Source organism: Varanus komodoensis, unplaced genomic scaffold (genome assembly GCF_004798865.1).
Source record: "Varanus komodoensis strain SLA01 unplaced genomic scaffold, ASM479886v1 scaffold13_3, whole genome shotgun sequence".
Lineage (NCBI taxonomy): Eukaryota > Metazoa > Chordata > Lepidosauria > Squamata > Varanidae > Varanus > Varanus komodoensis.
The window spans coordinates 12,921,240-12,947,685 of NW_025335409.1; the positions used below are offsets into that span (position 1 = coordinate 12,921,240).

The 26,446-nt window shown below is 40.7% G+C and overlaps 1 protein-coding gene across 1 annotated transcript in view; it reads right to left on the reverse strand.

Annotated features, from left to right (window-relative positions):
- Positions 1–26,446, reverse strand: part of RELN (reelin) — a 284,110-nt gene that overhangs the window by 29,532 nt on the left and 228,132 nt on the right. The window contains 7 exon segments of the mRNA XM_044423494.1: positions 3,153–3,346; positions 5,484–5,661; positions 6,746–6,886; positions 8,066–8,234; positions 10,311–10,560; positions 13,905–14,163; positions 24,548–24,695. Of these exon segments, the coding sequence (XP_044279429.1) occupies positions 3,153–3,346; positions 5,484–5,661; positions 6,746–6,886; positions 8,066–8,234; positions 10,311–10,560; positions 13,905–14,163; positions 24,548–24,695 (1,339 nt within the window).

Consider the following 26,446-nt stretch of genomic DNA (forward strand, 5'->3'; position numbering starts at 1 on the left):
TTCCCTCTGTCAGGGCACCCACAGACAGGCAATGCTGCATACATTGTGATAACAATGATTATCAGTAAGGACAATGATCCTTGTAGGGGGTGGTAAAGAAATACATTAATCATCAATACACAAAATTGACATATTTTATTTCCTAGACTGCAACAACAATTACATGTCCAAAAGACTAAATGTTTTTTCAGCACTTTATTCAAGCTCTATGGAAAATTGGAATTCACATGCTGCATTCAAATTCTTGCATGAAATACTCTAATTATAAAGACAGGCTGCACTCTTTGCCTATGTGGAACCCTTGTTGATTAGTTTCTATAGCTCAGGAATTTTTGGTGGGAATACAATCCAGCTGTTTCTGCCCATGCCATCAGTGGCCAGATCCACACTATTGGTATTTAAGAATGCCTTAAAACACGCCCATTTAGCACCATAAGACCTCCTTGTTGCTGCATTCCAAGCAGCATCAAGAAGAGTCTGAAGTGCTGGAAGTATAGTCAGCTGGTTGGGTACAGTGAGATTCTCCATGATGAATCACTACATGTGAGAGCCTGGGTGATGGATTCAGTCCTTGTTTTGAGAGAAGTTATGGCTTGGGAGAAAGCAGTAGGTAAGTTTTGCATGGCAGATGAAATAGCAGAGCAAACAATTGTGCGACAAAGGAATTATATTAGTGTAGATAATTTGCAACTTTCCAGCAAACTTTGTCAGGAGAGAAAATAGGGAGAATAACTTACAAAGCTTCCCCCTCTACAGATAAAGGGAGGTATCTCTGAGAGCTCAGGTCTCTCCAGGCCCTTTTAGAACCATCTGTGCATACCCTTGTTCCCCACTGTGGCATTATACATTTGTTGAAAAGTGGGCAAAGGGCTTTCCAATGCAATTGCAACTTGTGGGACTTTTGAAAAGAATGGCTCAATATGTCTGCTAGAACATTGTCTACTCTAGCAAGTTTCCTTTGTCATCAGATAAGCAATCACAAAGGCAGCCAACCTTTCACCAGATGAACAGTTGGTATTGAGACATGGCAGCATGATCGTTGTTCACCTTAAGGCCCAAAGCAGCAGAAGAAAATTTACAGAGACTCAAGAGAACTAGTTGTCAGCTCTTTTTATCAAATGGTGAGGCATAAATTCTGTTCGGTTTTGACTAGAAGATTCAACTACAATAGAGTTGGAGCAAGGGTGAGAAAATAGAAATGCTGCATCTTTTTCCAACACTCAGTGCATATTCTCAAGGTGTTTTCAGGTGGGCACCATCAGTGAATAGGCTCTCCACAATCGCTTGACTCCTGCAGTAGCATCAGGAGTAATAGTAGGGCAATCAGTCGAGCTTTGTGGGAATACCATGTCAACCTGTTGCTCTGATTATCAGAGAAGTGGCCCAAGTCCTCTGATGGTGAAGCTGGATCTTCTGTTCCTATGGCTGTGTCCAGGGATGATATAGATGGTACAGTTGACAAACAAGACTCTAAATGTGATGTATAATCTTCCAGTTCAGTAGCTGGGGAAGTTGGCGATCAGGGAGGCTGTGGCTGCAGGCCCAAAGTTTGAACTGGTGGATCTGGAGCCAACAATGGAGGTGGTGTCAGAGTACTGGATAGAGCTCTAGTCCTCCAGGATGCAATCCAAGGAGGAGGCAGTAGTGGAACATGAAAGACATCATCTGAAGGCAGCTAAGAAAACGTGGCCTAAGGCAATGGATAATAATAGCATGGACTGCCAGAATATATGAAATTGTTTTAAACCAGAAGAAATAGATGCCAGTCATCCTAATACTGTATTAAGAACAATGTGAAGATAAGGCCCATTTTGACCTGTTACCGAATCTGAAATGGGGGAACAGGAGTACTGATACTGAACCCTGCCGTTCTCCACCCTAAGTCTTGGGAGGTGATAGGGCTTAGAGGCTTGGCATGGTACTGATGGATAGGTATCACTGATGGAAGTTGGGGTTCCATCTCTTGAATTCAAGAAGGAGTTTGATTTCTAATTTCTCCCCTGGGGACAATGTGGTTCAAAATGGATGTGCCACTGATCAGTAAGTCCAAAAGTGGAAATGGAGGTAGAATCAGCACTGAAGAAGTCGAAACTGAGGTTCCCTGAAGCTACTCTTTCCTCCTGTTGTTTATGCCCATCAGTGGGATTAGGTGCCTGGGGTTTTTTGGCTGGCTTTTTGGCCCTTGGGTTGGAGGGTTGATATGGGTCATGGATGGAGCCTGATCAGGAAGTTCTAACTGTTGCCAACAACTGTGTGGGGGAAAGTGAGCTTGTTTGAGACAGTTTTTGGGTCTCAATTACTTTGAATGCCTTCTTCCACACCAAGCAGCCTTCAGTCGATCAAATGATTTCCTTCCATTTTGCTTGTTTGTAAATGCCTGGCAATGAGCACAGGTATCCATGACGGGCCTTCCCCTAAGGAAAAAAGGCACAGAGAGAGGCTCCCTGTTGGGAGGATCTTACTCCCACAATGGATGTGTTTTCTGAATAGGGTCTTTGAGGCCGTATGACCTCTGGCTGCAAGAGAAAAATAATAAAAATAAGAAAAAAAGAAAGGAAGGAAAGAAAGAAAGAAAGACAAGAGCTTCCTTGAGGATGCCACAATGGCAGTAAAAGAGAAACTGAAGAAACGGGCAGAACCCACTGGGTCAAATGTGTTGGATACTGGGGGAGCCTTCCCTCCAGAAATGTCTCCACTAAGAAACTTCCCAACAATGGCTCCACACAGGCACAAAGCCCACATACATGACGCATAGAGACCACACAAGAGAACTATTATTCACAGCAACACAATTAGAGGCCTTTATCTGTTATTGTAAACCCTTTGCATTTCAAGCAACTGGGTTACCATGTGATAGTTCAACTGGCTAGTGAACAGTGCAATGCTATACGCAGTGAGTTCCTTAGACTTTAATTCCAGACTAGACAGAAGATCCCTAGAGTATGCGGCTTTTCCTACCTTTACTGTATTAAGATACTCATAATTCAAGCTCAGTATAATGCCTGTTCAAAAGCCACTAAGGTCAGTATCCTGCTATGTGCCATGCAGTCTACTGAAACGAGGAACTCATCGCTCTGCAGAGTGAGGCTTGGAACATAAACTATTTATAATCAAGATAAATTATGTATGAGCAATAAGAATATATTTATTACCCAGGCTTGCTGAACTGGTCGTAAAATATTTCCATTAAAAGAGTCCATGTAATGCCACCATTCACAGAGTACTCCAGGAGAACCCCTTGGTTACGATTGTTGGGAGTTATCAGACATCCGTACATGAAATAGAACTGGATGAATTCAGCATTAGTTAGGTTTAGATCCACTGTAACCAGCAAACGACTGCAACCCTGGAAAAGAAGAGCAAAACATGACTGTCAGGGGAAAACAACCAGCTCTGTGGTATGAAGACCACAAAGGAGCAAGCAGTCCTGGACTCTCTCAGCAAGACTGGGCGTGCTGGCTTCATCACCTTGCCAGTCTTCTTTCCCATCTGGCTTAGCCTCCCCACCAGCCTTTCTCTGGCAGGGTGGCTGCTTTGTTTGACGTTCTGTCTGGAAAAGTCCCAGAGGCTCCAGTCCTCCAAAGAGAAGGGAAATTCCCCAAGGCTGGCCGACCTGGCGGCTGATTGCAAACATCTTCCACCTGAGGTGAATGCCCAACAGGACTGTATCTGCTGGCCAGAAGCAGGACATGACAACCTCGAAAGGATGACACCAAGGAGGATTGTTCCTTTGCAAAGAGCCACTTGGGGTGTGAGGATGGGCATCTCCTCTAACCTGGTTGCCATGTCTTGTGGTGGGGGACTTCCTCTTATTCACAAGCCCCCCACCACAAGACATGGCAACCAGGGGAGGAGGGGGATGGAACCAAATAGGGGGTCCTGCGGTGGGGTGGGGTGGGGTAGTGTAATATAGTACAGTGACTAGGAGAGGAAGATAGGTGTTGGGTGGAGGAGTTCTAGCCAGGTAAGGGGAATGCAGACCAAGTAGCTAACAAGTGGGCTGTGTTCTGGCCTCCATTCAACTGCAGCTTTTAAGGTCCCCTTATTAGCCTGTCCTTGGGTTTCTGGATGCTGCTTTTCCATACCAGATCAGTGCCCAAGCAGATCTCCCTCATCCATGACTTAATAGTGGATGGGTCAGCTGATCTGGCATGGATAACAGACACCTTGGTGGGTGCACAGATGGAGCAGGTTCCCCCTTCTCTGTGCACCAGGGTACTTGACACAGTGTCAAAGAAGACTGAAGGGTTGGAGTGGAGGATTGCCATGGTCTATAGAAATTTTCTCACTCTCTTTCTTAGCTTCCTTTCTGTCTGATTCCTAGTCTAGAGTGTTGGCATGTTGTTCTGGGCCTGCAAGACAGATTGGGAATTCTGCAGGCATGCCATTCACCCTATGACCCAAGTAAGCCACCCAGAGAGCCTATGGTCTTGTCCTGCATGCACCTTATCATCCACATGAAACCACTGAATGGGGTCATCCAGAGTTTTGGAGTGCATTGTCATCAGCATGCCAACAACACACACATTTATTTCTCCTTTTCACTTTCAGCATTAGCCTGGGAATGTGCTCAACTGGTACCCGCTTGCAGCAATGTGCTGGGCGAAAATTAACAACTGAAGCTCAATTCAGACAAGGCTGAGATGCTCTTAATGAACAGTTCTTCTTACTGGGTGGAGGGAATTCAACCTGTTCTGTGGACTGCACTCCCCTTGAAGGAGCAGGTGCATAGCTTGGGGGCCTAGTTGGCTTCAGTGGCACAGTGCGCCACTCTACTTGCTTTGGCTGGTGGCCCAGCTACAACACTGTCTGGACAGGGATAGCCTGTCTTCAGTAATCTATGCTCTGTTATTCTCTCAGCTGGATTACTGCGAAGGATTCTATGTGGGACTAGCCCGAAGACTGTTCAGAAGCTGCAGCTTATGCAGAATGTTGGATTAATAACAGGGACCAGATGGCTCAAAACACCCATTCTGGCCTGCTTACATTATCTGGCTCTATGCTTTTGAACCTAATTCAAAGTGTTGGTTTTAACCGAAAAGCCCATTATGGGTTGGAACCAGAATACCCGAGAGAACACATCTCCCAACTTCAGGCAACCTGAAAACTACAAGGAAGGCTCAGTGGGAGGCAACAAAGAGAAGGGTCTTTTCAGTGATGCCTCCCAGTTAAAGAACAAGCCCCCCACTGAGGCCCACCTGGCGTCAACTTTAATCTCAAGTTAAGATTGTCCTCTACCAGAAGGCATTTAATTCATTTACTGTTATACTAGGGCTTTGTTAGCTGCTGAAATAGGCTTTATGATTTCATTTGAATGAAGTTTTTACATTTGTTTTAGATGCGGTTTTAAATTTTGTATGGTAACCTTTTATTCTGTTTCTATTGTTGTTTGTATTTTATATTGTATTTTAGCTTCAGCTATTAGGTGGTATAAAATAAAATTGATAACAAGAACAACACCACTGCCGAACCAAAATACCAACCCCACTGAAATGGAGAGCCATCCCAGAAGCCACAGCTCCACAGACGGTGCTCAGTTTCCCACCATTGACAATTAACCAGTTCTGACTGGAAGGTGCACGATTGAAGTTGTCTTTGAGCTGGGTGGGAAGAGAGATCTCTGGCTCATCACAGTACAGTCCACCCCAGTTTTCATCACACCTGTAAGTGATGGCAAACAGTAAACTCAGCTGGAAAGTGACTTTATATGCAGCAATTTCATCAGTTTTGTTCCTTTGTCTCATTTATAAACATGATTCTTTTTCTGTAGATTAAAGAAACCTAGTTCTGTGAGAACTATAACACATGGTCTTAATTCTGTGAAATGATACATTACAGTAAGTAATAAATACTAGGAAAACTCTTTTTTAATGTTCAGAGAATGTAATGTTCTTTTCAGACAGATATAGCTCATGCAAGCAGTATATCACAAATAAGCAACTTTCTAAAAGGAAGTCAAGCATTCCTAGATAGAACTGCAAATACATTGCTGTTTCTTCTCAGTAATAATACTTCCAAAAACCCTATGTGCTATTCTTTGCTCAACTCCAAGTTCAGATCTTTCCTCAGCCTTATCTTTCCTCTCCTGTTGTTTTTGGGATCCCTTGCCTGTTTCTCACCCCTCTTTCCTAGTTCTCACAAGAGGCTTCCTTTTAAGCTATTTTTGTTTCCTGAAAAACCCACATGTCTTCACAAAGGTAGCACTGTGGAAGGAATGTTCCTGATCCCACCATATGCAGTGAAATGATGGCACAGGACATTGTTTTGGGTTGTCCTGGCTCTTCTCCCTTTCTAAAGAAAAAGGTTGCATTTGGAAAGAAAATAAATCCTTCTTACCTGTGCATTTGAAACCTCAAAAGAGAAACAAAAAGTGAATCTATAGCATTGCTTAGGGTTTGTTAAGTCTCAAGAGTATGAGCCAAATTTTCAAGATTTTAGCCAGTTTTTCATGCAGTCCACAGGAAGTAATGAAAATTCAGAGGAAGTGGTCAGAATCTAGAGAGCAGAATATGTTCTTTGCTATTTGCTCAGTTTCTATACCTATCAGAGTCCAACTCTGCAGTACAAGGTGCAGTCAGACTCCTCCCCTAGTTCTCTGCTATCTTCTACATTTCTCAGGTGCTATTAAGCAATGTCCCATTCTTCCAATTTACCCTCTCTAACTTATAAGATGTCACAGCTCCTGGGTACCTCCTGTTGTCTCTCAAAACTTGAAGACTCTGGGATTGTCGAGTCCAGTACTTACATGCAGTTCCCCCGAGAGCACCTCCCATGGCCACTGCACATATCTATACAGCCATCACCTATGTAGACATTGTCTATGGCCCACGTTTGCTGCTTATCAAATGGAGCTGGTTGGTGCCAGCGGAAACGGGTTGCCTGGGACCTTCAGGAAACAAGAAAAATGAAAGCAAATGCCTCCAAAGATAAGGATAGTTAGCTGGTTCCAAGACCAGAATCGAATTAATGATTTTTTTAAACATGAAACAGTAGGTGGCAGCATTAAACTCCAAGCTAGGTTTGTACTCCAAGTGAAAAAGACTTTGATAACACAGATGACTCGTATTTTAAAATGTTATTTACTGATTTTTTATGTTATATGTTCAACATCTAAGAAGTTACCAAAGTGTCAGACCAGTCTTTGGTTAAAGTGCATCTTAGAGATAAAATTGGTTTGGGTAAGTTTACTATTTAAAATGAATTTAATAGCTATGCTTCAAAATGCATGGCCACCAGGAAGTTAAACAGAAATCACATCAAAAAGGATAGGCATTGCACAGGAACACGTACTATTCTTGCGTAGTTCTTATTCATTTCAATGGGGCTTGCACAGGAGAACTTCCCAGTGGATTGTACCATAAATTTTACCTGGGGAATGCTGCTCACTGATGATGTGTTTCCTCAAGCCTGAAACTACAAAGAGCACCAAGGGAAACGCTGGTGTTTAATTATCATATTTTATGTGTATTGATCAAGGTCTCTTAAAGACCTTGGGGACTGATATATTGCATTTCCTCGGCAGATTCAGACTTCTGTTCCAAATGAACAACAATCTAATCTAGACACACCAATATTGGGTCTCTCATATTTATGGTGGGGCAACTGGCCTTGATTGCTGCCAGAAAAATAAGCCAAGAAAATTCAGAGCTTGGCTTGGCCAAGCTCACACTACTGAGATAATTGTACTGCCATTGTACCATGCAGATGCCTCTATTTTCATGTAATTTTCTCCCATTTTAAAATATTAAAATAATGGGCTAGATCTTTCAGGTAATGGAAGATGTACTTCCAGTGAACAAAACATGGGAAGTGAACATGGGAGAAAGTGCCATTAAAGGAAGAAATTTTTTGACTTTCTAATACAATGTTTATTTAAGACATTTATACTTTGAGATAATTTCTTACAAAAGCAAATAAAAAAACAACAATAAATCCAATCAAGAACAATTCATATTTGTTCCCCTGTGTAACATATGTAGACAGAAAAACAGGCTGTCTCATATTTATTTTAGAATCTGAACTTTGTTATGTGAGGTTTTTTAAGTATATGCTAAAAGCCATTTACCTGGTATAAGGCGGAAGTGGCAAAACAATTCTTGTCCATTTGTTGAATGTGTCCGATATGAGAATCCTCTGAAGGTGGTATTTGCTGCATTCAACATTAGTGGGAAGGCAGTCCTTCATTAGGGGGTGCCATGTGAGACCAAGATCAACTGAATACTCCAGCTCAATTGCTAACAACATTAAAAACACATTAAATTGGTCCAATCATTGTATGATCAAGCTCACTGGTAATATTCCAGTAGCAGAAAGCCAGAAGTGCAGAGATGTGTTTTGTGTTTGGCGACCTAGGAGCATTGCATTGCTTTGAAACAAAAACGTCCAGACGGCAAAGCAGCATAAAACAGCATCTCTGGTTAGTTAGATACATGCAAGTTACTGCATGGTTTGACTGTAGTATGTTTTGTTTAAAGGGGTAAGCATTTGGACACATACACGTATGTACAACCAAGTGTGCATTCTACTGAAAACAACTTTGAGTGTCACTTTTGGAAACTTTTAAGTGATGAAACAACAACAATGTAGTGCAGATTGGCCCTCTGTCCTCCTCTGCATCTGCCATATTAAGTTCTTAAAGTTGGTCTACCATATAATGCGTACTGAGAAGAGTACTGAAATAATGTATATGGAACAGTTTGAACATACACACCCCCTTAAAACAAATTAACTAACTAACCCCCACAAAAGGTACGATGTGTGGGGGGGGGGGGGAGAGAAAGGAAAAAAATAGTATCTCTTTATAAACTGCATGCTTATACATTCCTCTTGGAGGATGCTATTTTACAAGTGGTTGGCTCATGCATGCATTTACATCCCTTGATTTCTCATGTGTTGATTCTTTAGAACCAAATAGGTGTGCACTGCTATCACTGAAATGTATTGGCTACTTTTTTTAACAATAAAAATTAGTGTTAATGCTAGCAGCCCTAAAATGCACTAAAAACTTTTTAAATAATTTCACATGGTGATTTTAAATAATTATATTATTATCCTATTATTAACAATGTGATATCCTCTCACACCTAGATGATGTCTATCTTGATACAGAACTCCAAGTTAAAATAATGATTGGTTCAGGATGCAGACTGATCTAAAATGGGGGAAATCCTGCAAATTAACTAACAGATCAGTTACAACACCCTTAACATTACCAGAGTTGTAATGAACTGCCACTCTAAAATGAAGTGCAACAATTATGTTTGGTGTTGGTAGTTAATTTCTAGGTTTAAACAGCTTCGTTAGGTATAAGCAAATTAGATTATCTGCTTTAGGGATTTTCCTTAAACTTCATTTCCATTTTTATGTCTCATTCTGGTAATTGCCTGTAGTCAGTTAACATCCATGATCAAATCTTCCTCCAGTTTAGTTTAAATCAACTGCACACCAATATAATTTATCTTTAATTTATACAAATGCAAACAAGATCTAATGAAGGATTTTGATTTCTGGAAGTGTAACAGCTTAAAGCTATGAGATTAAAACCTATGAGCAACTAGTGCAGAAGAGGTTTATGCTAGAGAAGTTGCTTTGTGCAGCTCAGAATAAAGAATGCCACTCTGTCCCCACAATGGTTGATACATGAATCTTCCATGAATCGTTCTGATGCATACACGCAGATCACCCCTCCATAAGGGCATCCTAATAAATTCACTGGAAGGGCCACATGTATATCATTGCAATAAATGGGAAGGCTTGGGTGACAGCCTGTAAAGTATGTGACCCAAGCCCTAGAGTAGAACTGAAATAATAGAAATTACATCTTGGGAAGCTTTGTTCAGACTGAACCTACTTGAAATGGAGAAGCTGTCCAGTACCTGTGCACCATCTGTGCTCATCATTTGTCCTCATACTGTATAAATATTCAAAATCTTAAGACTATGCCATGTTCTTGGGAAAGATATTGCATCACATCATTTCCTATTTCTCAAGAACTGCTTTAGTGGGCCTCCACTTAAGCAGATGTAGCTTCAACTGTATTTACATACCAGGATATTCCCCAGGCATGTATGCCTTAGTCTCCATCAACACCTGGGATTTATTAAACAGGCCTCATTGTATTTACACATATAGACATTTCTTGGGTGTTTCATCTTTCATACATGCAAATCATAAATAGGGGAACATGCAAAATGCAAAGACAAGATCAATTCCCTTTTGGATTCTGAATTTAAAGAGTGTAACAGAATAAAGAAGCAAGCACAGACAACGCAGAAGGGTAGCAAGTATATGATGGATACGAAACCCCTTACCATAGCAGGAGTCAGTGACAGAGCAAGAAGCAGCAAAATCTAGCTGAAGGAAAGAATCCTCATTGACAGCAATGTCAGTGGTTACAACATAGCGTGTGCTTGCTTTTTCAATGAAGACCAGAGCATCTCCAGTAGAGCCACAAACTGGCATTTTTGTTCCTCCGGGGTGGAGAAGCCATTTTTTGCTATCCAGGGTGCTGAAATCATCTTCCAGGATTGTATTGCCAGATATGTTTCCACCAATAAGGATCTAGAACACAGACATTAAGAATCTGCTTTATTTATGTATAGGAAAGTCAAACTGAATGCTGAAATGACACTTCTTTTGTTTGATTTTACAGGTATGCCCAAGTCTGCTGATTCACGTAAGAGACCAATTAGCACAAGGGATATTTACTAGAACTTATAATGGATGAAACCATCAATTAATTACTCTCCAATACACATAATCTGACTTCCTGTTCAATCAAACAACTGGTTAGATGCTTTTGATATACCATAACGCACACAGTAGAACTGTCTGATAACTAAGCAATTGTATCTAATACCTGTAAGCCTCACTGTCTGAAGCAACAAATCTAAATCATGTACCAGTTTTACACAGCGCTAAGTATTCAGGTTTATGAAATTCCTCAAACACCAATCATGTAAGAAAGACTGAAGGTAGCTACAAGACATAAAGTCACTATTCTACAGTCTATAAAAGCCTGCAATATTTTATGTCAATCTTAGCAAAAAATATAATAAATGACATCACCCTCTGAAAAACTGAATAGAATTTTACAATTAAAAAGTTAAAACCCATTGTGTGGAGAGGAAAACAACTGGCTGAAAAGTCACTGAATGGTTAATGCATTTGGGGGTGCTGCTTTTCCCACCTGAGTTATGAGTACAAGATGCCTGATAATATTAAGTAAATCTCCTGTTTAAAGCTTGCAGTTGATTTTCTACCTCGGGAGGCATCAGGCAAAACTCTCTTACAGTCAGAGCTGCACATATGCTTCCAGGATTAATTTAAGCATAGGCATTTAATTGTTGCTATTAGCCTTAATGAAAATGCAGCTCGCTCTCTTCTGCACCTTGCCAACTTAAAATCAATTGTTCATATTTTTTTCCTCCTAAATTCAGCTTAATGTTGTTTACTTTGACCATAACTAATAAACAACAAGTAACTGTGAACTTCTGAACAACAATCTTTTCCCTTTAAGCAAAAGAAAGAAAATTATGGCTTGTATTTCTGGCATTAGTTTCTCTCATAAATTTGATATCCAAATATTTTGGAGAATCTTAACCAGAGGCAGATGGCTCAGAACTAAACATCACAGTATATAAAATAAAGACATAATGACACCAAGCCCTATGATACAGGCTCAGAGACTCACCCCTCATTTTCATGACATTCATGGTTCATAATTTAGAAAGTGATGCCAATAAACAGGTTTTCCTACAAGTATTCTTTGCTGATGAAAAGCAAGAGTGTTTTCTGAAGACAGCGCATATCCTCTGCATGCAGAAGGGTCTTGGGTTCAATCTTTAACATCTCCCATTAAAGAGGATTACAAGGGACCTCTGCCTGAAACCTTAGGGGATGCTCTCTGTCAGAAGATCCAGTACTGGGTTTGATGGGTCAATGCTTTGACTCAGGGTGTGGCAGCTTCATATGTCATGGACATCATAGAGATAATGTACCTGACTGGCTGCTGCTGGAAACAGGGTGCAATCCTAGGCATGCTTAGATGGAAAAAAGCCATATCATTCTTAATGTATCTCCAGCCAGTCTTGCTGACTGACATATGCTGGGAGACGTAGGGCTTGTTTTCTGCCTCAACAAGCACAGGAGTGTGTCCTAATTGGACTTTGGTTTGATCCACTTTTCATATGTTTACATGATTACTTATTCTGTTAAAATGTCATATGCTCCAATCAGCTCCAGGGCAGCCTGCCCCATGATTACTCTTCAATCGGAAAGTACTCCCAGAGTGATTAAAAATGTTAAAAAAAAGTTATTTTGATCTTTCACTAAGCCATGCCCAGTGTTAAAAATGTACATTTAAACCAAACTGAAATTTGCTTCCTAGTACCATAGTTAAGAGAGATACAGAACTTCAGACTGGACATGTCAGAACTGATGGTGGAAGACTTCATAGCTAGCACAAGGCTGTTAAGCTGGAATGGCACTTTACTAAAGACTGCAAATTCTTAACAACCAAGGTTGATCAGAACCCAAGGAGCATTTTAATAACAATTACAGAAAAATACTTACTTCAGCCGGCAAGGCTACATAGGATTGATCTTTACATTGAGATTAAGAAATTAAAATCAGGACACTGAACATTCCACCAGGTCCAAAACGAAGAGTTAAGGCCTATTTTCTATTGGCAAGGTGAGAGAACATTCAATCATGTGACCACGGCCGTCTTAACAGCATTATGGGCCCCAGGCAAAGCAGTGTACTGGGGACCCTACGACAACTACAACTACTGTTAATTTTGGAAGTTTTCCTATTTTCCAAGGGTTAACATACACAGATTAGTATGGGGCCCACGGGCAAGTGCCCATCGGGCCCATGCATTAAGACGGCCCTGCATGTGACTCTCCATCTGTATTCTAAGTAGCACAGTTCTAGGAATGCTATACCATGTGATTCCTTTTAATATGTAGATTATGTCTAAGTGTGGGCTATTTGTTTACAAATTGTGATTGCTGCTGACTGTCTGTGGGGACTCCTTTGACAGGTGAGCAAAGCCAAGCGATAGGAGCAATCATTACTTGGCTGTAATGCAGCGCACAGATGGAACTGGGAGCTTCTTTATTAAATGAGTGTCCCTACTGTTCCCTCAAATGAGTCTCAAGGCAGCTCTTCTGCAACAGGTATCAACCATCCTTGAAACTCAAAAACACTCCCCTATCCAACCCAACAGCTGTAAACTTTTAACTGAGAGGATCAGAACACAAATCATTTACACTCTCCATGCACAGGGCAAAGAGTAAGGGAAGGCAAATTCCCTGCAGGTGTTCCCTCTTGGGTGGATGGCTGAGGCCAGGCTGGTCCCCCTTCACTTACCATGATGTTCTTCCTGAAAAGCAAGGTCCCTTAGCTAGTGGCTGGAATGTGCTTCCCCTCCTGCCCTGCAGTTCCAAGGAAACTCCATCCGTTGAGACTCAACCTGTCTCTAATAATAATATATTTTCCACATGTTTGTTCTGCACACTAGAGCTGTATGTTGCAAGAACCATGGAACTGCCATTGAAAATGCCATCTTTGAATCAGATTATTCCTCCATTGCCTTCATTACGTGCAGTAAAATATATCCTGACATTCTCACTTCTACCAGGCACACATACAGGGCCAGGGCAGGCAGGAAAACATTAAAGATAATGGCATTAAGACACAGAGTAAATTTTGCATGTATTACCAAGGGCAAGGAAAAGAACCTGAAATTAGCACACCATTTTCTGAAAATAAATTAGCATACCAGAAGCACAGCAGTTCTGTGTTTCTAACATGCTGTTCCACCCTACAAGTAAATATGTAAAGTGGGGAAAATATTCCATCTAGGGCACTTATCTTGAAAAGTAGAAAGGGCTACATACCTGATCAATTACCCATGGGCTATAAAAATGTCCATTTTCGGATGGTTGCCACCAGCGCAGGCGAGTAGAGGGAGAACGCGCTTTTAAGGGAATTTCCAGGGCAATGTATCGCCCTATGTTGCTTGAATTGCTGAAGAGAAATTCCTGAAGAAGATTCCATGTGAGGCCACCATTAAGAGAATACTGGAGCAGTACAGGTTGGCTCCTGGGATCTGGCACTGCTTTACCACATCCTAGTCTCATGAAGAATTGCACAAACCTAAAGCATTAGCAGTTATAACAAAAGATTAATAACTGGAGGAATACCAGTTAAAGACCCTTCAAGAGCCTTTAAATTAAAAAGGTTTTAATTTTTACTACCAAAAATGAATAATCTCATGAGAAAGAACTGGGTTTTATTCCTTGTATGGAAAGCATATGTTCTGTAGTTGCACAGCTCCTTTTTAGGCCACAATTTTTGGAATAGTACATTGTTACAATGATTATTTGGTCTAGTCACTGAAGCAGCATCACAGAACTGAACAAAGCTATTTATTTATCCTTCAGGCGCTAGTATACAATCATCAAGTAGATGGCTTTATTTGTATTATGCAGATATCAGTACATTTCATGACTTTAGCACAGATTATAAAATAGAAAAGTACAAAAATTCAGTCTTAGGCTATAATCATATCAAAATAATATAAGGGAAAATAAATCAGTCTCCCAAGCTTTCAAGAATCCCTGATCTGCCAAAAAGCAGCCTTTTCAAATGCAAAAAGTGGTGGTATTTTTTGTGTTCAGGATTACTAAACCAAGATTTGTATAATTACTCTGCACTGAAACTGGAAAGCTATACTTATATATAGCCTGACAAGTTTTCCCAAAGAGAAGCATATCAACAGTTCTCCAGGCAAGCCTGGGCCAAAAAAGGAAGACAGCCAGGACAACCTACAGGGGAACATGGGCCAACTTGCCATCTTACTTGCCCTGCCACAGAATGTGCTTAGTGGCATGAGCAAGCTAACCCACTGGCTGGTGCAGCAGGGCCAAAGGGCGGCAGGGATTGCAGCGGCAGATAGGAATTTAATCTACATCTGCAGGTGCCCTGTCCATCGGATTACTGGTCTGGGGTGTTTGCAATTTATATTGTACCAGAGTGACAGAGTGGGGATTTCGTTGGTGTATCATCCACCTACTGCTCAAAGTTTCCCTATCTGAGCTGACAGAGATCATCTTGGGTACAGTGCTGAGGCCCCCCCAGAATGCCGGTACTGTCAACATTCATGCTGAAGGCACCTTGTCTGAGGTGGCTCATGAGTTCATGGACTTCATGACAACCATGGGGATGTCATGCACAGAGACCATGACAAAGAACCATAGGAATGTCCCAGCACATCATGAGCCCAGCTCACAGAGCAGGGTACTCTCTAGACTTATTTTCTCAACTGGGCATGTAGAGGGTGATCTGAAGGTACATGACTTTAAATCAGTCCCTTTGTCATGGTCAGATCATTGCATTCTGAGGTTTGGACTTATGCCAGCCTTTCCCCTCTGCAGAGGTGAGAGGCACTTATTAAAATGGCCAGCCCCGGAGGCTAATGGAATAGATGGCAGCCAGAGGACTCTGGGAGGTTTTGGTTGATATGGTTGGCTTTGCAGTTGAAACCTTGGTAAACCCATGGAAATGACCTGGGTAGTTAACATGATTGCTCCTGAGCACCTTCTCCAGGTTAAGGCTTGTATGCAAGATTAAAGCTTCTGTGATATACTTTGAGCTTAGCACAATGAGCTAAGGATGAGCCAAGCTTGAGTAGAGAGAGAGAAAAACTCTTAATGTTCATCTATCCTCAGGAACAGAAAAGGCAGCAAAGGAACAATATTGTGTTTCTTCTTACTGAATTCTCTATGTACCATCCAGCACCACTTCTCAGATACATCCAGGGCCTATTATGTGAGCCCTAAAGACAGTGTCAGTCTATCTGACATGCATTGTAATGGATTTGTCAAGCACTTCTAAAACTTGAGATTCCAGAGTTGCAGCAGGTGAATCAGGTAAGGCATCAAGAACACAGTCTTATCCAGTTTGTTAGTTTTTTTTGGATGACTTTCAGCAGGTGCAGCTCAAGGACACTGGCAAGGAGCTGGATAGGTTTGCACAGCTACTTCCATATTGGATCCTTGCCCCTCTCTTAACTCATACAAATTGGCAGGGAAGCAACAGCTGGCTGGGCCATGACAGGGATTAATGCTTCCTTGAGAGAAGTAGTCCTGTGCTGCCTGGAAAAGGTAGTGGTAAGACCACTTCAGAAGAAACCAGAAAATCTCAACCAGAAACTTGTGTAAGGTTAGGTGTATGACAAATATTTTCTGGGACAAGGAGCTTGAGCAGGTAGTTGCCAACCAGCTCCACACACTCTAAGATGAGGCTGATTATCTAGATCCACTTCAGTCAGTGATCAGCTGAACTTTGGCATGGAAACAGTCTTGGGCACCATGTCTGAAAAACCGTGTCGAGAGAGAGACAAGGTGAGGGTGACTGATTCTTCTTCATCTTTCAAGCAGCTTTTGAGACCACTGACCATGGAGTTGGGAATGGAGAGCACAGCATTGCAGTAAGGTTCCCCCCCCCCCCACTTGGATGGTCAGATCCAGAAGTTGGTGATTGGAGAATATTGCTTGGCCCTGTGGATGCTCCAGTATGGGATTCCATAGGGTTGGTCTTGTTCTCCATACTATTTAACATCTAGCATACAACCACTGAGTGTGATCATCCAACATTTTGGATGAGATTGTGAAATATTTATAAATATGTGTAAAGTTAGAAATCTCCCTGCTTTTTAATGCTTTCTCATATAAAAAAATGCTTCCGGTAAACAGAAAACATACCCTTTGGTGAGAAAAGCTCTAATCCTGCTTCTCACAGTGCTCTTAGTTTTCTGTTTGCAGAGCGCTCTGTTTTCAGGATGTCCTTTTTTTTAACATAGGTGAATTTCAAAAACAGTCAGAGGTGGTACAGTCCATTCTGCTGCCTCATGAACTTACCTTTCATTCTGCGGCACAGATCAACTGTCTTATTTGTCCAAACATGCTGTATTTCCAAGGTAGTTTCCAGAGCTGAACAACTTGCACCATATTATTCTGGTGCAAAGGTACAACTGCCTTTGTCCATGTACTTCATGACATTAGTGTGCATGCATGAGTGTTTATACATGCAGACAGACAGACAGACAGACAGACAGACACACACACACACACACACACACATACACACACTGGATAACACATAATAGGCTTCCAAAGGGAGCTGCAGATGAAGGTAAATGCCAAAAACCCCCAGACTAGTCAGTCAATGAATTCAAGTGCTCAAGAATATTGTTAGGTCTAATCACCATCGTACATATGCTGTTCCTCACAGCATGGATCATATAAAGCATCCTGTTCCAAGGAAACCTATTATTAATGCAGTAAAACAACACTGGGGAGCTATATGTGGAGGGCTATCAGCTGGAATGGATGAGATTTACAGCTTGCAAGCCTAGGTAATACGTCTTGATATTTACATAGTACATCAGAGAAGAAAAAGAGAAGTCACCGTGCTTCTTTTATGCATGGCTTATTAACGTCCTTCCATTTTCATTGCTGACAACAAACACACATTTCCAAATAAATGTTAATTCATCTAAAAAACCTCTACAGCTTTTTCTCCCAAAATGAACCTATACTACAATTCTACATCAATTTTCATGTACGTAGGACCACTAGAAATCTATGAGTGGATGTACTGCTCTTGTTTTTAATTTAAGTTATATCTATCCAGAAGGTGGATATTGATATTAATCAAATCACTTAAAATTTATCCCCCAGTCACCTGTGTTTTACCTTGGACTTTTGGGCAAGATGAACAAAATTGCTTGCTTGGGACCAGCAAACAACTGTATGGAACCTTAAACATGGAACCTTAAACATTTTTTGGAAACTCAAAATGGCAAACAAGCAAGGGTAAGTGTAGGAATAAATAATAATAACCCATGCACTTAGGCTGTAAATGTACCCAATTATTGCAAAATAATCTGCATCAAATATAGCTGGATTTACTTCTGAGTAAATCCTTACTCATTCCCACCCCTTTCCCCCATCACTACTAAGCACAGCAACACTGGACTAGGATCCCAGGACTACGGAATGTTGTATGGCTGCTCCTCGTTTTCAAACTACGTGAGAAGACAGGGAGAAACCACCAAACATGGCTCCCAATTTTGTTTCAAATACCCTAATGTGGTATTTTAGGGGATTCTGGAAGACTTTTTACAGTTCTTGATTTCTAACTTCTGGAAATGCTAAGGTTGTCACCAAATGTTTCAATATTATATTTGCTGCTTCTTCATGACATCCCAAATCAGCTGTCTGAGGCAGCTGCCTCAGGCTCAAAAATGTGTATGCATGGTGTTTGTTTATCTGTAAAGGCCCCTGTCTTCTAAGGACATCCCTATTTGTAAAAAAAGGCATGCATGGACAAGGAAGAGCAAGGCATCTGATTTCAGGAAAAAAACACTCAGGCAGAAAAATTCAAGGGGGTCGGCATGAAATGAAGCACATGTGAGGAAAAAGCCGGCTACTCTAGGGGGATCAGATGCTGAAGATATCGAGACTCCTTGTATCATTATTTCAGCAAGTGCCATTTTTCTCCGGTTACATGTAAAACAACATCTTTCAAAATAATCATGCACAGTAGACTCCAGACCACAAAAATTTATTATACCACAGCAAATATGTAAGTCTTTGAGGTATTATAGTTTTTGAACACAAAAAGGCGAGAAGCCCCATTTATTTACCTTCTTCAGGCCTAGTGCAAATCTCTGATTTCAAGCAGAACTGTATACCTATCAGAAACTAGCCACATGGATCATGTGGTAGCCTCCAGAAAGCTGAAAGCAGAGCCAAGGAGCTCAAGATGCAAGCAAGGCAGCTTGAACTCACACATTACCTTGACCCAGATTCAGATATTGCTATTAATTCCAACCCTTTCCCCAGCAGAGCAGGAAAGCCTCTGGCATATCACTGGAGCAGCAGCCCACCCTGTTTGCTTTCAGGACCTATCTGATTTTATTTATTGCAAATAGAACTTTTCAGAAAGTAGCAGCAATGGAAGGGCAAGTGGTAGATGCATCAGCAGGGGGCAGATGTGGTGGGTTGTGTGTGCTGGGAGGTGCATATGTCTCCAGTCTCTGTTGGCAGAAGAGTTTGTGCCTGGTCTGTGTGAGTCTAAGGCAGCAACTGAAGTTCTTCACACAAACCTCTTCATAATTAAGAGGAACAGCTCAACAAAATGCTTCTTTACTTAATTCAAGCCTAGTCCAGGGATTATGTTGTTAAAAGGGCCCCCTTTTGCTGGTGCAAGAGGTCATGACAAAATTAGGGAAAATGCAGTTCCTCTCCATGTGAAGTGCCTAAACTGAGCTCAGCTCATTCACAGCTTTCCAGGAGGTCTCCGCCTCCTTCTAAGCAAAGCAGAATAAAGGATTTCTAGATAAAAGTCTTTATTATGTTAAAGCGGACTGGCTAGGTTGGCTTTGTAATGCAAACGTGGAGTACTGCACAAATTAATAACAAAAGGAACAAGACAAGTTAGAACACTGGCTTTTAGGGATATGTGGTTTAATGATATGAAATTGATTCCAAACTAAGTACTTCTCCCTTCTGAACTAAAAAGAGGGACTCAACCATCACAGAGGATCTGGCTGCTTATGGGCCAGTCATTTGGAGTATCAGATGCTTCTCAACTGGTCTGTCTTCTTAACCTGACACCATATTATCAAATTAACAAAGTTGCATTTGTTCCTCCTACAGTAGCTTGCTCACTAACCTTTCCCACACAATTTGAAGCTCATTCGCAGCAACTGCCTGGCTTACCTTTGGTCTGATGGCCTTGGCAATTCAGCTGTGGAGTCTGGCCTCTTCTCTTCTTCTGAATCAGAATCAAATTCAACAACCTTTGAAGGCTCATTTATAAGAAGAATGGACCCAATCCCTACACGTGGATTATTCCTAATTTGCACTGTTCTCAGACAACTATAGAAAACCAATGCAAACTTTGGACCATCAATATCGTAAGTCCCCAACAGCCCTCCCCTCCTTAATCAGCTGTCTGGCCGTGTTTTGCACTGGCTGTGGCCTCTGAACATTCTTCAAAGGCAACTCTATTTGGAGCACATCACTGTGGTCTGCTCCAAAACTAATATATCTGAGAATACTAGTTACTGGATCCTAATCTGAGAGATAAAAGGTTGCTGTTGTTTTTCCCATTAGATGAACTCTAAGAAGAAAGGGTGTCTTACCATAGTTATAACCCCATGATTCAAGCAGGCCAATAGCCACTGAAGTGGATAACTATGACTGGGTAGACTGAAACCTATCTGTGATTAATATTTGTTTGCTTACAAGCTATATGATTTTCCAGTCATCATCTCTTCAGGTGTTTGCTATTTCTATCTTGCCAGGCATTTCACACATTATACCATGTATATGCACCTAACACGTGATGAAATCATCGTAACTGCTTGACAGAATAACACCAAGAAACAAGTTCCTACAGAAAGGCAACATAGCTACTTCTTGGTATTCTGGATACCTGTAGATGAGCTACCCTGTTGGGATCCTATTTCACTGGGCCACCATCATCCATTCTCTTAACAAGGTGTATGATTTGTAGCCTTAGGACACAACCCTATGGGGATGCTCATGACTCTGAATTTGGAGGGTCACAGGCATTCTATATCAGCCATCTAAGCACGACACTTTGAAAGAGGAGCATAGGCAGCTGAGGTGCCACTAGGTTGTGTTGTAACTTGATGATGCTGGTATCCTCCCCTTCCCATTCCATATAACATGAACAAATGCCTTGTCTGAGGTCACAGCTACAATCCTGGAGAGGCAGTTGGTGTGCTTCTTTCTGTGTGAAATTAGGGATCCAAGCACAGATCCCCAGCTATGAAGTTGGAATAATTTTTGGAGCTCATGGCTGGAAATCTGAAAAATTATGTGGTCATCTAGACACTATGTAGACACTATTAATCACTGTAACCCTTGACTCTAAAATATTATGAAAAATAGGTCTCCTTCTGCAAATTTGCCAATTCTCCAAGTTGAAAATATGGCTGAATGTTTTACTAATGCCGGTGATTCTCAAACATTTAATGCAAAGGACATGATGAAATACCAGCATTGTTTGGAATGCCATGTTTGATGTAGCCTCTTGATACAGAAGTCACATTCCATGGAGTCTTGACCTTGTGGCTAACAATTAGCTTGATTATCTTGCTGAGTATGCTCAGGCAACTCGTTGGGGTATCCCACCGTGGTATTTTGAACCAATCTCTCAGAATCACTGACCTAGAATGACGCAGCAGTAGAGATAATTGAAATATCCAGACATCGTAGACATTCTAAGAATCCAAATATTTTAGGGCATCACAGAATCAACTGGGGTCAGCTAATTAAGAGCAGGGCCATTATTTGAAAGGTTATGGTTAGGGAATGGAAGAATGAATCTTCCATCCACTTTTTGTTACATAGTCTGGACTTTAATGATTATGTTTCTTTGTTTATATCCATAAAGTATGAAAAAATTGGTTATCTTAGTCTAGGGCCCTACAGACACAATTGTGGGCATGTTCAGACAAAAAAGTGCTACAATTCCTATAATCCCCAGACCTTTTCTATCTAAATTTGCACAGGATGCCAGTATAAACCTCTGAAAACATAATATGCTTAAATAAAAGGCTTCTTCCACTCAACATGGTTTGTTTTCTCATGGCTTATTTTACTAGTTTTGACAGAATCTGTTGTGTGTGCCCTTTCTATGTGAGCCTCTTCAATGAGTGGAAAGTGGCTGGCATTCTCCTCCACACAATAGTGCTACTGTAATGTGTATGTTCAGTCAGTAGGTACTGCTGTATGGATGCCTGGTACCACATGTTGAATTTTTTTTACTGATTGCAACCTAACCCGAGATCTATCAGCATAGGGTGGGTTAGGAATGTCTGAGTAAAATAAATAAATAAACTGATACTGAATTAATGATCAGAGCAAATTAGACAGCCCACAGCAAACTGGGCTTCACTGAATGAGAGAGCACTACATTTAAACTAAGCAACTAAATAGTGACTTCTAAAAAAAACAATTAAGCATATGAAAAAAACAAGGTACAGCAGAGGCATATTCATCCCCCTGAAACAATATAAATAAATATAAAAGCCAGTGTTCCCTTCAGAATGCAGCTAATATCAATAGTCTTTGATTGGACAACCTTCTTAGTTAAGAAAATGTGCCACTATTATTTAGACCAGCAAGTTAGATGTGTTGTTAGAATAGATAAATGGATGCAAATTCAGTAATTTGATTGGTTAAAAGTCAGAGTATTAAAAGGCTAAGGGAGAAATCTTATGCATGCATAAACAGAAAAAAGCCATACCACTCCAAGTATCCCGAATAAGCATGGACTTTTTCTGTCTGGAATTCATAGGCTAACACCCTAAACAGACCTAATGCAGAGCTAGTGAGGCATAGTGGCTACTGGATCTTGAGACACCTGGGAACTAGTCCCCATTCAGCCATGAAATTCACTGGGTGACTTTGGAAAAGTCACCGACTCTCAGCCTAAGCTACATCAGAGGGCAGTTGTGAGGATAAAAATGGAGAAGAGGAAGATTATATAAGTGGCCTGGGTTCCTTGCAGGAAAAAGGTGAAATATCGTAAATAAGCAGCAATTATTATTCTGTTTGCAATCCAATCACAGACTCATTGGATATTTTCTCTATGTTTTGCCAAAATATGCAGCATGTCATGCCAGGCTGGGGATGACTTTAGCCTTGTGAAACCCACCCCCTCTGTAACAGAATATTAACAATAATATTAATGAGAGAGATAGCAATAATATAGAAGAGCCACAACAATAAAATTTTAGTATATACTATACTCTTCATTCATAAAGAATGGGGATTCTTTTTGTTCTTCTCTCTCTCAAACAACATGAATCCATCTGGATCCGTGAGGAAACTAGTCTATTGGGACATGGCCCTCCATTTAAGTGAACGCATCTGACAATGACTTGAGTAGTACAAGAGTTTAACATGCTGTGATTTAATCAAATGTGGTATAATAAACAGATTCTTGCATACTTTGTCATTACACATTAATGTTAATCTTAGAATTGCCTTGAAAATCTAATTACTGCAGAAGTATTAATGTTTGTGTATCCCAAGCTCTAACAAAGCATACTTCATGCTTTGAAACAGATAACTTGGAAAAGCAACATAAACGTTCATATGGAATTATGCTTCTGCAGTGCTTCATCTTACACGCATGGCTTTCCATGTCCCTCTGGAAAAAATGTAATACATATAAATTAAGCCCCATTGCAGAGGATGAGAGCATGCAGTAAAAGACATTATTTTAAGACTTTATGTTAATAACAGAAGTCCGAAAGAGATAAAGAGCATATGAAAATGCAGTTTCTATGGAGTGCTTAATCAGTTTTGCATTGCAAGATACTCAGTGGGGTCAATGCACAAGTCTGAAAGAAAATGGAAAGTTTTTTTTTATTTTTTAAAAAGATCAGGTGATGGAAGGATAGTAGGTTAAGAGCTATCAAGTGATTAGTGAACAAGAATATAATTTCAATCTAGTTCAGAATATTTTTAGCATAATGTCTTAGACCTCTCTTCTTTCATCGAACAATTCCTAAGCAGACCCAAAATGACAAAACATAATTTTTAACTTAAAATGGCCACTTTTAGATAGCTCAGCTCCAATTAACTCCTGACAGCTTGATTAGAATCTGTCAGTGAATTATTGTAAACAAATGTCTGTAATTCAAGGCAAGCTTCAGATATTGTGGAATTCAGAATGATGAATGCAAAGTTATCCTGGCAATAAACACTGCAGCTCCAGCAATGATTCATGATGGAACAGCCTGTTTATAGAGCAGTTAGTATGCAACAGATTTCAGTATGATGAGATTAATATGTTATTTATCCTAGGCAAAATGCTGGCATCCTAATCTTGTAGGCCATCTTGAGTGCATCTATCAAAGATGTGGCATAACTGGCAATGACTCTGGTTATTATCTAAATCACATGAAGGATAGGCAATTTGGTGCCTGAAGCAAAAAATCCAAATGGTATTCCATCATCAGTCAATCCATCACAGCAAAAATATAATAGTAACTAAAAGTATATATAATATGTAGTCCTTTCACTGTACCCGAATATATGATTCTTGGAGTGGGCTGCTTCATCCTGCCTAATGGTAGGCCACCCCTGAAAATGACCCAAATCAGCCCATCACCTGGTGACTGAATATTACTGGAAAACACTCAGTTCTTCAAGCCTATGTGGAGAGAATACGATGACAGCTGCTGATGCATGGCAAGACTCTGCACAAATTAGCTTTCAGAAGCCCACTGCACGCAGTCATTCTTGACTGGCTGTAGCAACATGGTAAAATCCGGTGCTCACAGTACTTCGGGAGTGGGATGTTTGGAAACTTTTATCAGTTGAAAATGTGTTCTTACACCATAGAAAAAGAAAACATACTGATACATCTGATATAAGAGAAGTACATTGCCCCAGTGGAAACTTGTAAACATGAAAGAAAAGGTTACCTGGCTTGGGACAAATCCAGGTCTCGTGTCATAAGCATGCGTAAGCCTTCTTCGTTAAAGAAGAGATTATTTCCTCCAGACAAGATCCCACATTTCCTGGATGGCTTTCCGCCACTTACCAACAAAAATCTATCAGATTCTAGTTGACCTGAGTGCAAAGGACACTGTTATTTAGGATTTATCCTGCGGCATTTCTGCTAGAATGGTCATGTGAGATAAATAAAGCAACAAGCGTAAAGTGAACAAATATTTGTACAAGCACTTTTCAACCCTATCACTATTCTTGGAAACCCGCAGAAGAGCAAACTGAAACGCACAATTATAGCTTACATTTTTCAGCCTTCAAGGAAGATTTCCCATTTGCTAAATTTATGTTATGAATTCAAAGCATAAACACAGATTCCTGCAATTTAGAATAAGAAAGACATTATGTGTGGTTAATCTCTCAAAATTAATTTCAGATTTGGATTTCTTCTGCCAATGGGACTAAATTAGGATGGCAAATTGAAGAATTTTATGTTCACATTCAGTTATTCTGAGATTCTTGCCTCCTACCTGACATGCCTGCAGGTAACTTCTGACAGCCCTTATTCATGAAAGTGTGTGACAATCTTCGTAATGTTGGATGATCGTATACCACGGCTTGCTCAGAAGAGATATACTAATTTTGGGATTTTCAGTATACTGCATTTTGCAAGTTGACATGAGGAGGAACCCTTACTTTACATGCTAGCTTCAATCTTCCAGACATACAGCGACCTAGCAATTCCAGTCATAATTTGAAGCTTAACCTAATCCTAACATCAGCTATAATCCTTATAGTTACAGACACCCTCAAAGTTGCACTCAAGGTATTCTTGTTGACCAATCACTCTTTTCATGCCAATTGTGGCTATCTCCAGGACCGTGGACCACCAGAAGAACCCTGGTTTTTTCCTAATCCTAGCCTGAATTTTAACCCAAACCTAATATACTCCTTTACATTTAGAGAACATGCACAAAGGCATCACCAAGTGTGTTCTTGTTGACTGCTCACTTTGTTTGTCTCGGTCAATCTAGGCTATTTCTAGAGTCTTAGACATGCAGAGAGATGCAGGTTTTCCTATTCCAAAACTCCAGTATAATTCCTGTAGATTCTGACAACAAGCAGAAAAGTAGTGCTCAGGATACAAGTTGATTGCTCATTCTTTCCACCTAATGAAGGTCAATTCCAGGCCCAGGGCCATACAGAGGAACCCAGGTTTTTCTAACCCTAATCCTAACCTGAAGATTAATCCCAACTCTAACACACAGGTATAATCCTTATATAATCAGAAACAATTTACATAAAGGCAGCACACAGCGTGTTTTGATGACTGCTCTTTCTTTTTGCCAATCGAGGCTATTTCTAGGCCCCTGGACTAGCAAAGGAAACCAGGTTTACCCAACCCTAACTCTAAGCTTAACCAGAGCTCTAAAATTTATGCTAGTGCTGGCTTGCTGTAGTGCAATTTTAACCATCTTGCAGACCTCCATCTGTAGAACACTTAGTGCATTTTTAACCACTACTGAAATATGCATAAATAAGTACCCCAAATCCATGTAGCTTTAGTGTGATTTCTGTAGAATCACCCAAGTTGCAGATACCACAATTACTGCATCCCTAATTATAATTGTATGCAAACTGGTCTATTCTACACAGCTCTTGCTGAAGTCACATGACTCTGGGGCATTTATTTGTGCAAATTTCATCAGTGGTTAAACTGTGTGCAAACCGTGAACTGTCTGAGATGGAAATTTTTTAAAAAAGCAAACAAACCTTAACTCAGCCTGCTTCCAATCAGCTGATCAGAAGCAAGTAGGAAATCTGTTGAGCTAAAATAAGCCATTTTACCCTTTCTCATCACATCCCTAGCTTTT